The 14,621-nt window shown below is 39.9% G+C and overlaps 1 protein-coding gene across 5 annotated transcripts in view; it reads right to left on the bottom strand.

The window, feature by feature from the left end:
- NR3C2 (nuclear receptor subfamily 3 group C member 2) overlaps positions 1-14,621 on the bottom strand; it is a 214,325-nt gene that overhangs the window by 162,624 nt on the left and 37,080 nt on the right. The window contains exon 1 of one of the 5 annotated variants that reach the window (XM_056361281.1): positions 12,128-12,461. The exons of the other annotated variants lie outside the window; for them this stretch is intronic. Coding sequence (XP_056217256.1) covers positions 12,128-12,225 — 98 coding nt within the window. The 5' untranslated portion in view covers positions 12,226-12,461. Of the gene's footprint in view, positions 1-12,127; positions 12,462-14,621 lie in introns of those variants that run through there. 5 annotated transcript variants of the gene reach the window in all.

The following is a 14,621-nucleotide window of genomic DNA, read 5'->3' as shown; positions in this document are numbered from 1 at the left end:
TATCACTTGATAACACCATGGCTATTTGCAGACTCCTTTAATGTGTTTTCAGTGTTCATCCTTAGAAAGAGCAGCAAAACTGCGTAAGTCCAGTCACATTACAAATGTCATATGGCCAGGTTAGCAAAGCACACTGCAAACAGAGCAATACATAACACAAAATTAGCAGAGATATGGCTCTGAAAATTACTATTTCTGAACTAACGTAAGTGCACAACTATTGGGGAGTGAAGATCCCTCTTTATACTGGCATCTTTCTGAACTTCGTATTTCAGTACAGTTTCCAAGTGCCGTATGCTACTGACAGCATTTACTGGTAATAAAAGAGCCACCCTATTGCTCTTATGAACCTCTGTACAGAGGAAGACTGCGTAGCCAGAAAGTGGCTTGCAATCAAATCTTTCCATCAGTAGCCAGAAAGCAGCGAAAGACAAACTTTACAAAGTGTATATGCTAGCACATCTGAATCTACTTCACATCTTGAGTGAAGGAGCTTTGTGTGGAAACAAATTTGGCACTTAGTTTTCAAGGAGCAACAGCAGAATTCAAGACTCAGTTCATTAGTACATGACAGGGCTGCAAAAATGAAACTCTGCTGGTTGTAGATACAAAACAGAGCGAGATGCCAACCTGACAGTTGCACTATCAAAGCTCTTACAAGAAAAAACAACAGTATGAGAACAGCATCCTACACAGACTAGGCTGTGACTGAGCAAACCTCTCCGGAGGTAGGATGCCAAACCCTACTGCTGAAAAGATGACAGTACTTCAGAATTAAAAGAAGGGAAGAGATTTGCTCTCTTCTTCATTATCTGCACATTGAAAACAGAAACAAAGGCACCTGCAAATTACCCTCTGGCAGTACCTCTCTGCTTCTATGGATTACAGATAGAGACTACAGCAGCTGCAATGCTAACTTGGGATGCCTCAGTTTAGTCCAAAAATCAACCCACGGGATGAATGCAGATCTTTAATATTCCTACCAAACCACTATGTTTATATGCAGAATTAAATCAATTCACTTCAGTCAACTCTGGAAAAATAAACAAGAACAAATAAATAAAATCCACAAGTACCTGAAAACTCTATGTTTATAAACATTAATTCTACAAATCTGTGTGCTGTGGCTCAGACCCAAAGAGAAACATCACTGCTTCTCAACAATGATGAAAAGCAATGTCAAAAAAAAATCCTCCTTTACTAAAATATTACTTTTATGAAACATGCCATACAACAGTTTTAGTGCACTGAGAGGCTCTGCATAATCAGATGTAAACTCTGCTTATAAACAAACTTTTTTTTTTCCCCTCTACATCAAACGCTATGTCTGATCTTAACTGCTCAAAAAATCTCTGAACTTACAAAGTGAACACGGGAGGCATCAATACTGTGAAAATTAGAGAACTCCTTCATCTTAGAAAGGTACAAGCAAAATCTTGCAAATAATAGAAAGCCCCATTTGATTCATTATTAAATTCACCCCACGTTTGATGTGAAAAATTTTGAAGTACCAACAAATGTTCTAGGTAAGCGAGTATTCGTGTATGAGCAGTGATTAGCTAAAAATTTCAGACAGGCTGGTGGGCTGAAGGATGAGATCATCAGCTTGAGTCCTTCACCTCATTACCTGAGCCGCTATTCAAACCATTAGACCACAACTGGAAATACATACCATTCGTATTATAAAGGAATCACACTTGAGATTATTTGAAAATGACAGAAGACAGAAAAAGAATAGCTCTAATGGACCGTTTACTCACTGATGAGTTACCAATATGGGACAACTTATAAAAATACATATATATACACATACCATGGAGAACTGAATATCCCAGCCACAACAGAACCACATACAGTATTAACAAAACATTAAGATGGAAGAGGGCAAAGGTAGCATGGAATTGGTCAGAATCATTCAAAGCCCAGGACTCTCACAGGCTTTGGCTTCATTTAATGTCTGATTTTTTTCATGAGCAATACTGACTTCGGCACAACATGATAGCCAACACCAACCAGATCACACCAAGGACCTTACAGGAGCAGTCTCATTTTGCTTTCCTAATGAAATGTACAAGTAATTAACCAACAACATTGACACAGCACAGAAATTACAAATACCTATTAACTAAACAAAAATTAAAAAGTTCAGTTAATCTCTGAGACTGCAAATAGCTGTGTGGATCTGCAAGCATCTCCTGAAGGACCAGCACTTCTCTTGTCAAAGCTGGTGAGTACATTCATGCCCACTGTGCAAATACTCTCCTTGCAAGTATCTGCCAGACCCCCAGCCTGTGACCTGTGACTTCAGTTTCTTAAACTGCTGCCTATTGTGTCCAGTGCTGACAAACTCTAGAGGTTTTGCTGAAGTTAACGCTAGTCCTTGCACAGTCGCTGACTGTCAAGATTTCAGCCTCAAAGCCAGTCTTCAATAGATCCTCTGCCACACTCTTCAGCCCTAGGTTTGCCACAAATCTCCCCATTTTCACATTCTTGTGCCCCATCACCTGTGTCAGGGGACAGCAATACAACTAAAAGTTCCATCCTGAGGATTCTCAGTAAGCCTCCTCTACCTGAGCTAACTGAAACCAAAACCAAAACCATTTCTTTTTCCTCCCTTTTTGTTCACGCCTATTGCTTTAACATACAGGGCACATTAAAGGGTTTCATATGCTGCTTTCCTGTAGTATATGACCTCTAACTTACTAGCGTAGTTTAAAATTACCGTGTGCATAACATGGCTACTCATTTTGCCTGGTCCTCTTGATAAATAAAGCTCCACATATGTATCTGTAAGTCCTGTGCTGTCTCTCTGCAGATAGCTTCAGCCTCTCTCAGGACATGCCCACGTCTTTGGCTGCCAGGGAGTTCACAGTATCCCCCCTACTTTCTCCAATCTTTAGGTCTCCTCCTTGGGGAGATGTTCATGATCCAAACACCTTCATTCTCCTCTTTACACTGCTTACAGGGAGGTCTCTCCCCCAAAATCTTACCAAAGTTACTAACCTTACGGGAAATAAAAACAAGTATGTTAACCTTGGGATGGGACTCCAAAAGCCTGCATTTATTTCCAAGCTCTGTGAGCTTCATACACAGAATAGAGTAAATCACTTAAACTGAATTCTTTGCCTAAAAATTGATTTTACACACACACACTTCCCAGAAACACCGTTAGGATAAAGATCATGATGTTTTGCAAGTTGCTCAGCTATTAATGTAGGTCACAAGGAATGTAAATACGAATTGATTATGAAAAGCAGGAAGTGAAGACAGTCCATATGTAGCTAATATTGCTACCGAAACCTAAACTTCTGCATTTCCTGCCATTGTGACTTTAATTATGAAATCCTAATGCTGCACTAAGATAACTGCATGTTTAGTTCCCTAACTGTCTTTAAAGGAAATATTAAAGAGAATTAAAACAAAAAAAACACCAACACCCACACCAAACTCCCCCCCCCCAAACACACCAGAACCCCAGCCAAACACAACCACCCCAAAACCCCCACTCAAAACAAACAACAATGAACAACCACCAAAAAAAAGCCCACACAACTCAGAAGTTCAAGTTCCTCCAACTCATCAGTGCATTCTCAAAGGAGGTTCACTTCACTTGCAGACTTCACTTTGAGCTCTGCTCTGGTCCCTTCTTGCTGCCTGGGGTTAAAGGGAACAGAAAGCTGATGGGACTGTCCCAAAGGAACAAAGGCTATCCATTCTGTTTCTGGATAATCTAATCTATCTGTGTCTGACAAGAAACCCTGGCATGGATCTGTCTATGAATTTGTACAGATCAGAAAAGGCTGAAGTAGAAACAGAACTAAATCAAACCAAAAAACCTCGAACAACAACAAAACTAAACAATTTTATTGCTGCTGTGCTCACTATGGAAGCGGTTAGGCAGATGATACTCTGACTGAAATCTTTTTTTTTTTTTTTTCCTGGGTTGAGAATCAGTCTGAAAATTAAGCATCAGTGATTAAGATCAGAAGATAAATACTGGCAAAACAAATGGTAACAGATCACAAGCGTAAGATGGCATTCCCTCAACTTCTTCAGGAACTTAAGATACACATAGCTATTACTGCTCATGTTAATCTTACTTAAACCCAGCTCTGTACCAGAAAAAGGTGCGATAGCAAACACAGTGCCAATCTCCTAATAGGGCTTTCAGGGTGATCCAGAAAACTACAAAACAATTAATTTGACATACACATTGAGCAAACTGATAGGAACTCTCACAAAGAACAGAAGTCTCTGAACACAGAGCTAGACACAGCATGCTGGAGAAAAGTCAACATGGCATTCGCACAACTGCCTCATAAATCTATTAGCATTGCTAGAGAATCAATGTAGGTGAGGACAATCACGATCAGATCAATCAGCTAGTTTGACCTCCACAGAAATAAATAACTTGTTGGAAGATGAGAAATAAAAGATGGTGTTAAACATTCAGTTTCTCTATGAAAACAGATGAGTATCAGAGTTCCACAGGAGTTTTGTAGGACACAGATGAATAAATGTGTTGGAAAAGGGGAAAAACAGTATGCAGAAAACAGTACCTTACTGATACTAAGTCACTCCTAGCGATACAAAGGCTAGCTGAGAGAACTGCAAATGATCTCACATAGCAAAGGACTAGATCATAAAATGGAAGACAAAACTCAATACTGACAGGTATAAAGAATTGTAGGGACTGGTGCTGAGGATGGGTGGGGAGGAAAACCACCTCAACCCTATGTATACAATACAGGCTCTGCCTGAGCTCTCACCACTATAGAGAAAGATCTGCGCTCATTAGGGACATACTTAAGAAAATCCTGGTCTAGTTTCAGCAGCAGCAGTTGAAAAAAACCAAACACTGTTAACAATTATCAGGAATGTAGACCACCAAACACATCATTAAGCCCCACATTTAAACAACAGATGCTACAGGGAGTATGTTATCTAGCTTGCATGCAGTCCTCCAGTCTCAAAAAAGACGTAACAGAACTAAGAAAGGCAGAGAAGAACAGGGATGATCAAAGGTATGAAATGGGTTCTGTTCAAGGAACTAAATAGACATGGATTTTTCAGCCTGGAAGACAAATGATCAAGGTGGTATCAAAGAGATCTGTGATAAATGGAGCAGCATAAAGGCAGTGGATAAGGAATCATTTGTCTCTTACAAGGTAAGAACAAAGGAGCATCAAATGAAATTATCAGGTAGCAAATTCAAAACAAACAAAAGAAGGTACTTGTTAACACATACATTGTTCTGCCATAGAACTCACTGCACAGGATATTGTCGATGATAAAAATGCACATGGTTTTAAAAACAATCAGACAAACTAATGGAAGAAAAATCTATCAAGGGCTATTAAACCAAAGATACCATCTCTGTTTCAGGAAGTTTGTGAGATGCAGATTGCTGAAAGCTGGGAAAATATATTGGGAAAGCACTACTACGTGCTTGCCTTTTACCTTCTTCCCTAGGCATCTGCTATCAGTCACTGCCTGAGACAGGACAGGCCATGACAACAGCCAGTGGCGCAAATCCATAGGAGTCAATCTAGAGGGCAAAACATAGGATACGGAGGACCCAGTGTCCATGCTTTGTTCAGACGGTTTCACTTTCACCTACACCCAGTCTGGTCCAGCTCACTGAATGGGTATTAACAAAGTTGAAAAAATCTTTTGGTTTAGCGCCGCCCAAAAAGAAACCCATCTGCACACCCTGAGCCCGTTCAGCAACATGTGCACGTCTGCAGGAAGCAGGGACAATGAGCGGACTTGCTTCAGAAGTGTACTCCGGACCCACACCAAAACGTTCACACAGATACACCTGTGCCCAACGAAACAATTGCTTGCCCGGAGAGTTTGACTGCTCTCCTGAACTGGTAAACCCTCTTGAATCCAACAGATGCCCTCCACAATACGCCTTGCCCCAAAGGTTGACCGAGGCTGAACCACGTCTTGCTACAGGATCAGTCCTGAAGCATCTTCCCAATCACATCCCACTCTGCTTAATGCTCTCTAAGTAAGACTACAGAATTAGGTCTTTAAGCATAAAGCTATAGACATGAGGAAACTTTCTACTGCACATTTTTCTAAAGCACTTTTTACACTTTAATTACTTTAATGCAGAAAACAGCTACTTTTTTCACCTCACAAATATCCTTACTGGTTGATCTGTAATGGCTAATATACTGATACCAGCTTTTAAACATCTATACGCTGAAAAATACAACCGGTACCTTTCTCATTACGAGAAATTTGTAATTCTATTCATACTTTGAAAAACACTGAAAACATCCATGCCTCCTTCCAAGAAGACAACCAATATATAAATCCAAGTGTACACGTTGAAGAAGGTTACAGACTTGCAAAATGTATTTTTATATTAGAAATGTCATTGAAATTTTCTCATCACAAGAGCTTGACTCTTACAAAGCAGTTAAATATAGCATTACATTGCATTTCTCTTCATGGCAAACAGTATTTTAATGACATTATATTGCCTTTAACATGAAGGCACCTTTTAAGTAAGATGTCAAGCTGATTTTGCAGTTTACAGCTAGACCTGGTATTTACCCAAAGAATATTCTCCTAGAAAGAACAGTACACTTTAAGAACAAGCAAGAAACCCTCAAAATGCATCTGATCCTGACTTCTGTTATTTAATTTTGTATTTGTCTAATCATGCAATGTGGAAAACCTCAGCTGAGTAGTAAATGGAACTTCTTCACATGTATTAAAAAGCCTTCTGATTTAACTTGCATTTCTGATTCTACCCATTTAATTTTTTGTATAGGTCTCTTTCAAAGCAGACTACTACTTCCTTAAACAAAAGGTTATGTGTTCACTTTTGAAGAAAGTGATACTTTTGACCTTGACAGAGAATATAGACTTGATGGGGAAACTCACTGCAGAAACTTCCAACAGATTAACATGGTAGAGCTGAGCCTTTACTTTATCTACAACCTAATTAAATATAAATTTTCCCACCTCAAAAAACCTTGTGCAAGATGCTTGTCATGGCATATTATGAAGTTCTGCATAAAGGGGCCGAAGGGCACTCAAAATTATTGCAAAACCTACGTTAGTTACTGCAGGAGTAACTAACAATACAGGACAATAATCTTCTCTTCAGAAAGCCAAATAAAAACTCTTAAGGTATTTTAAAGATCTGTAAGTACGTATCAGTCTTCTTTCATTTACACTGGATCTGGGAAAGAGAGAGAGAGAAAAATATGTATTTTTTTTTCTTATCTTGGTCTGTCTTGTAGAGGCTAAAATAAAATCAATTGCCCTGTGGAAAAGCCTTTAAAGAAAACTCACAAATCCTATTTATTTATCTATTTTTTCATCATGCTAGAACAACACAAAGGGTATTTTTTTCATGGTGCCAGACGGTAAAAGAACTGTTAACAATCACTGTTCCTCAACTCCAGGGACCATATTCACTGTACTAAAAATGAAACAATACCTAACAATTCATGAAATTACTTGACCCTTTGATTATCTTAATTAAACAACATTAAATTCCAACAATGCTTATCCATAGCCAAAAGTTATCTTCTTATTCTTCCTAAGTAACACACAAGGATAATGAAAGCTTCAGAGTAAGATCCCCCAAAATTATCATGTTAAATGGAAAGCTTTTTACATTTCCTAGCAGAAAAAAATGCTGAGAATGGGTCTTAAATCCTTCCTGTATCTAGCAATGAAAGTTCATCTTAGCAGTAACCTTCCACTTAGGGGTCCACATTTTATCCAATAGCTAACACATGCCAAGTTTATGAAAGGTCTTTGGAATAGGAGCTGGAATGTGTGCGCCACCTTCCTCATTGCACAGCCGCAGTGAGTCTCTGTCTCTGCCCAAGATAAATGAAAATTTATGGGGTCAAAAGAAAATATTTTCAGTCAGGTGGAGTGAACGTGCACTTGCTCTGCAATTTATTCTAGCCCCCTGACACTCACCTGTGATAAAGTGTTTGAACACCCGAAAGTAAAGGCAGTAACTGGACCTCAGACCCCAAATACTGGGCAGCAGATCTTGCCGTGGTGTGTCCATCTAACAGAAACACCAATATCCCTCCTTCCGATGAATTTTTCCAAAGAATCTAGAAACTGCTCCTGTATATTTGTGTGGAATCCAATCCCCTGGGCATGATGACTGAGCAATTCCCAGAAAAAAAAGGCAATGCAGTCATAGAGGAAACAGGCATTTACACACCAGAAGACCCACACCAAGTCAATTCTAGTCATTGTGTCACTGGAATTCTGCAGGAGACTAACCTGCTGGTTTAGATCTCATTTTTGTACTTGCACAGTCAAATCCCACCTGCATCTCACCTAAAAATCCTATTTTGTTTACTTTTTTGCCAAGCTAGGCTCAGGCTCCTCAATCTTTTCCAATGACATTTCAGCAGAGCTCTGTTCAGGATCTGAAGGACGGTAGAACATTTTCTGTTCTTCATTATGATCTGAAGGCTGCTCACGTACAACAGAATGTGCTCAAGCAGCATCAGCGTGCCACAAACAAGATACTTTTGCAGATATTTAAACAAGGCAACGCCCCTAATAAAGATAATAATTAACTAACAACCCTGTCACCAAGGTGTCACAAAGTGAAATTCTCATCAAAGAAAAGAGCCTTTAAGTTATTTAAAGATTTCAAGGTGTTGTAACGAGATGCTGCTCTTTCACGTAGGGAAAGAACTTGTTAACTGGTTTGCACTATAGACAAACATCAAGAAACTTTGACAGATTTCTTTTGTCTATGTATGTGGCAACATTATTTATTTTTTTTAATAGATTTTGTGGTTGTCCTCCAAATGTTGAAACGTTACTTTGCTCTAAGTACACCAAAACATCTTTTATGAACATTATTACCACAAACATAAAACTTCTGTTCCTGTATAAAAGTTTGTTACAAAAGATTTCATCACCACATGATCTAAGAAAACTCAATTAATTGTATTTTCAAGTTTCCCATTGCCAGGTGGGATGTTACTCAAGACTGGTGTAATGATTCTACCACCAGCAGCAGGTCCAGCGACCCAGTATTAAGAAGATGGCACCGTGGGTAGAGAAAACAGTTTCCTCCAAGATGGCTCTAATACTTCAAGGAGAATTTGCTCAAACCAAAACAAATTCCTCACAGCCACAACAGGATTTGCTGAGACACGGGGTCACAGGAGGCTAATGGCACTGCGACACACCTACTAAATCTTCTCTCACAAGCTTAATGCAATAAAGAAAATCCCTTTGTGACTGATACCGCCACAGGTGCTGTGGCGGAGAGGAGGCGGCCAGGGAGGTGAGGGAGGTCCTGAGGCCACAAGTGTCACACTGCCTGGCAGCCCCCAGCTCTGGGAAGGGAGTAAGAAGCTGGCCAGGACTGTAGTTGGTCTAAGCCCTGTTAGAGAGGAGAAAATCGGACATGACCTGGCAAAGGAAGGGAAGGAGTGAAAGCAGTGAGTGGTATATGGCCTCAGCAGGGGGGATAAAACACAGAACAGCTAAGGTTGTGACCTGCTGAGAGGGACAATCAGTGGGACATCCCTCCTCTGGTTTAAGGAGCTGGGGAACAAAAGCGGAAGACCTACTTGTGAGGACAAACGTGAACTTACTGAAGGGAAGGAGGAAGACATGCTTTTTCCTCCTCCTCCAACTTATCTTCTTGGTCTTACTTGGACACATCAGAAATGACCCTTGTCAGGATGAGAGAAAGAACGAGATGCAACCAGCTCATTTTTGTCCAGGAGGGGCAGACATTTAAATTACCGGTCTTGCTACCAATTTTGGACCCTAGCCACGTCTGGGGATTTTACCCGTAATTCTCACTGACGTTAATTTACAGACTGGCTCCCTGACCAGAAAAGGTCTTGCTCTGGCCTGACCCATAACAAGAAACCTGGGGTGGAGGGTTTATCTGACTCATGATAATTGCCTTACAGGCGTATCGGATAAAAGACGGTTTCTGAGGTATCAGGTCTATGTACAGACACAGAATCTGCAATCTCCTAGCACATGCTGCAACAGCCAAGGAAAATTGTTACTGTAAGAACGGAGGATGTCAGTAGGAAGCAAGTGATAAAACCATTTTCTCTTTCTTCCAAATATATAGCTGAAGCACCACAAAAAACCTAGCTTTTGGAGATCCACAGGAGAAATACCTGAATGTGGTTAAGAGTCATCCTGAAATACTACTGCAATACACTCTTCCTTGTTAAATAAAGTCACTGTAATATTTTTATCAACTACTTTTTCCTGCATTTTAAAAATATATACTGAAATCCGTTAGCTATTCAAGATAATCTGCTCACAGTATCAAAGGAGAAACACGTATCAGCAGACCCCTATCAAGTCACATGGCCACATTATAACTCAAACTCTGTGCAGGTATTTATTTTCCTCTAATGTGGGTGATAAAATAGGGATGAAATGAAAGTCACTTACACTTCAAATAAACAACCACATTACCAAAAATAAAGACTGTAAAACACCGGTGAAAACAGAGTTGCTACCTACTTATTTCTCCCTTTAACATCAGGAATCATTGAAGAAAGAATCTGAGTTTTCCCTGCAGTGTGCTACACTGAGAAGGCAGCAAAAACGAAACTGTATTCAAGATAATTATGCATCGTATCCAACACCCTTAAAATGGTAACAAGTTTGTGATAGTTCTACCTGTCATTTTTCAAGAAATCATTCCTACGTATCTTGAATGAGCTTGAAATACAGTTTCAGGATAAAAGAAAAGGGAGAATGAGGGGAAGATTTCTGATGGCTATCATTGAGATTTGGGATGTTTTCTGATCTGAGCTTTTGCAGGAGAAGGCTTTTTTAAATTATTGGTTAGAAAAGTTGCTCTCAATTCATTGGATCATCTCTTGAATTTGATCATCTTGAAATAGTTTGTTTACGCATTAATTTTTGTTCCAATACACCTACACAAATGTCCACAAAAATGTGCCTATTCCTTTTATATTTGAAAATAATTTACTTCAGAAAATTCAGGCTCGTCCAGCAGAGTATGAAAAAAAATTTTCTTTCTAACTAAAAGGAAGGAAGGAACCAAAGGAAGGAAACTTGTAAACTACTAAATTTCCTGCATAAACATTTCTTGTGTCCCTCGTTCGGGCATTGCAGATTGGAAACTATGCCTCAGACCTTCTCTGCTTCTGGAAGAAAATACTCCCAACTTTGAGTTAATACAGTTTTCTCAATAATTCTTTACCAGGAATCACTAATGTGAATATTTATGCTGAACCCACTAAGTACTACTGCACTGTCCCACAAAGAGTTATGAATTTATCTATATCATAGTGCCATTTGGTAAGGGAACAGGATTATCTCCATTTTACAGATGAAGAACTCTGAGAGCAAGGAAAGAGGAGGGGGGGGGGGGGGAATAAAAAAAGGAAAAGGCAACCGATGACTTGACTGAGTTATTTCAAGAAATCTGGCAGACCAAGTCCAGATTTCTTCAGTCACAGTCCACTGCTTTAAGAACAAAAATATTCCTTATCATTTCCAGAAACCTTAACCTCTAATTTGCCAAGAAGTATAAAAGAAACAAAACATGAATCCATTTTTTTTCAACAATGCCTTTAATACAGCTGTACATACATGACCTGTATGGTAGGTTAGGCTCATCAAGTCAGCAACAGATACACATTGATATTACTAAATGTTTAATATGTTTTAAGTACAATAGACCTTTGAATGAACCACAATACGCTCTGGGATGTAAAACAATCTGTTGTGGGCTAATTTTTCACATTAAGCCTGTCTTTAACAGCAACAGTAATTTTTAAATTTAAATTTGTCCTCCCCTATCATTCATGCAGAAATCTATTTCTCTCCAGATACATCATTACAATGTGCACAATATCAGTATCAACTTAATTATTTTCCTTGGGGATAATTCTGCCAATGATTTAGTGATACAATTGTCAGAAAAGCAGTAACACCGATTTCCTTTCTAGCATGAAAGCAAAGTAGCTTGCAAGGCATGCCTTGGATTTGAGAAGCAGCAGAAGGAACTCCACACCCCTCTACCACTTTTATATATAACAGCAAAACAAAATCTCAGCAGCTATTTCAGGAAGCTTAGTTGTACAAATAAGAAAATACTTACAAGCAGAGGCTGGGGGTACACTTTACAGAAAAGTCTTTTCTAGAGACAGAGTACTCATTATTAACACAAGTTTGGAAGAAAATCAGGAGGAAGTACATCTAAGGATCAAATCAGAAGCAGTCTTGCAGATTGTTTTAAACTATGCATGATGGATGCATTCTGCTCTGTCCTCATTTCAAACTCTGCACAGACTTTTCCCTGCGATGATCTATTCCAGATGAAGCAACTGATATTTCCACTTTCAACCAAAAAGAAACAGAAAAAAGGGGGAAAAAAAACCCCAAAACAGTAATTCTCTGCTATTCAATGATCAATCAGTACGAAACCTCCACTCAACATTTAACTTTCTCTTATTTACTGAGCTCTTTAATACAGAAGGGAAAGTAAATAAAAGGAAGAACGGCAATTCTTGATTTCTTGCCAGTTTACAGTATTAAAAAAAGAATCTGCGCCACGGGTTGGCAGCCAGCCACACTTACAGTAAGCTATCTACTGTTTCACCCCGCAGGAAGGACAAAGGATTCAGTGTGGGGCTGCTGCGTTTCTCTCTGTTAAATGTACCCTTCAAAACAGATCCCACGAATATTAAAAACTGCATGCAATTAAGAGCGTGTTTTTCGTGATCTTTCCTTCTTTTGGTGGATGTTTTTAAAAACCCTGGAATACTGTCATAAAGAAAGCAGGGAAAGGAAATGGAAGTGTGGAGTCACAGCACTGACATTTTAACTTATTAAATCAGGTTACTCCAGCAGAAATATAAGGTGCGGGGTTAAGTAGTTTGGTTTGTATTTCTATTTCTCCATGACACAAGTGCGCATACTCTGCTGCTTCGTGCCCTCTCAAGCTGTAGAGATGTCAGCATCCACTTCCACAGGAGGGCTTCAACAGCACTGTGCCACAGGGAACTCTGCCTTCCGAGGGCTTATTAGTAAGGCTTCCTAGTCTATAAAGGTAGCTGTTTGTCAGGAATGAGGAAATCTGAAATTAGTACTGACTTTTGAGGGTAAGTTTCCCAGTGCACTGCTCTATTCCACATGCGTCACACAAATTTCCCACATCTTGGTTGCTCAAAACTATCTGACCCAGTGGTAGAAGGCAGGAAGGAAGGAGGAACAGAAAGATGGAAGGAATTAAGGGCTAGGGAGAAAAGGAAAGGCAGGGTAAAAAGCAGCAACAAGAGGGAATTAGTAGAGTTAGTAGAAAGAGCCAAAAGGAAGTGAATGAAAGCATGACTGAAGAGGAAACAAGTCGTTAAAGGACAAAGAAAATAGCTATGCTGCACCATGAGAGAGAACGCATGTCTAAATAGAGAGAATATGGATGAAAGTTAAGGATCAGCGGTTATAAATAAGTACAGCCTGGGTGCTCCTTCCACTATTAAAACTAAAATAAAAGGAACACTGATCCCACCTACATGAAGTGAACATCCATGTGATGTGCCTTTTGTTTTATTATGCAGCCTTGAAACTTCCTGTGAATTCCTGACTATTCCACTCCTACCCAGCCCATTTTATGTCTGGAGACATTCTAAATGTCCCCAGAAGCTTCACGACATTTTCCCAAAAAATCCTACTTTCAGAAAAGGGTTGTTTTCTTTTATCCAAAATGCAGCATCTTTACCTGATTCTTTGACTTCCACACCCAATTGCCAAAAATTAAATGTGTTTGGTTTTTCTTAAAACTCCGCATTTAGTAGTCAATCTTTAAATGCTGATATCCTGCAGTCTCTTTAGCCCCAACACAAATTTTCAGCTTACACAGAAGAGACTGAGAGAATGGAAGGATCCCTAGCTTTCCAGCAAACAGACAGCTTTTGCTTCGAGTCCTGGAAGGGCTGGAAACACTGATTTTCAAGCTCTTGACAGTCTCCCTCCCCTCCCTCTGACCTTCCCCCTGCTAAGGAAGTAAAATTGCCCAGAGTAACTACTGCAAGTCAGCAACAACAGTGTTTAAATGACCTTTGCATCCTACTAAATGTCTCATGTTAGATCCCAATTTCGAAAGATACCAGTAAAGGTTGTAAAGATACAAAAATCACTGTTTGACATGCAGCCTGCTTTACCAAGTGTTTGATTTTGGCAAGTCTAACGTAGAGGACAAGTACGCTTTCTTTTCACACCAAAACCCTAAGACACTAGCATTAAAACTGCTTTGATACAGAACATAAATTCTGCACATCGCAGGGCCAATTCCCTCCCAGACCGCACAGGCGGACAAGAAAATACAGAAATACTCCAGAACAAACAGTCCCTAACAGGGATAAAGAAGTCTGAGCACCACCTTCCCCCAAACAGGATCTCTGAACAGATAGCCAAACTTATCTGGTCCCTGGAGGGCTGGCTGCTATACACCCTCCTGCGACGGGCATGGGTCAGAGCAGGACACAACAGCACCTTTCCCATCCCCTGGGCAGGTGGGATGGGATCAGCTAGCAGGTACCCACGGGTCACGGGGAGCAGCACTGCTGACAGGTGCAGCACGGGGCCAGGCATTA

Source organism: Falco biarmicus, chromosome 1 (genome assembly GCF_023638135.1).
Source record: "Falco biarmicus isolate bFalBia1 chromosome 1, bFalBia1.pri, whole genome shotgun sequence".
NCBI classification, from domain to species: domain Eukaryota; kingdom Metazoa; phylum Chordata; class Aves; order Falconiformes; family Falconidae; genus Falco; species Falco biarmicus.
The sequence above is the reverse complement of the archived record's forward strand: the minus strand, read 5'-3'. Positions and strand labels throughout refer to the sequence as shown.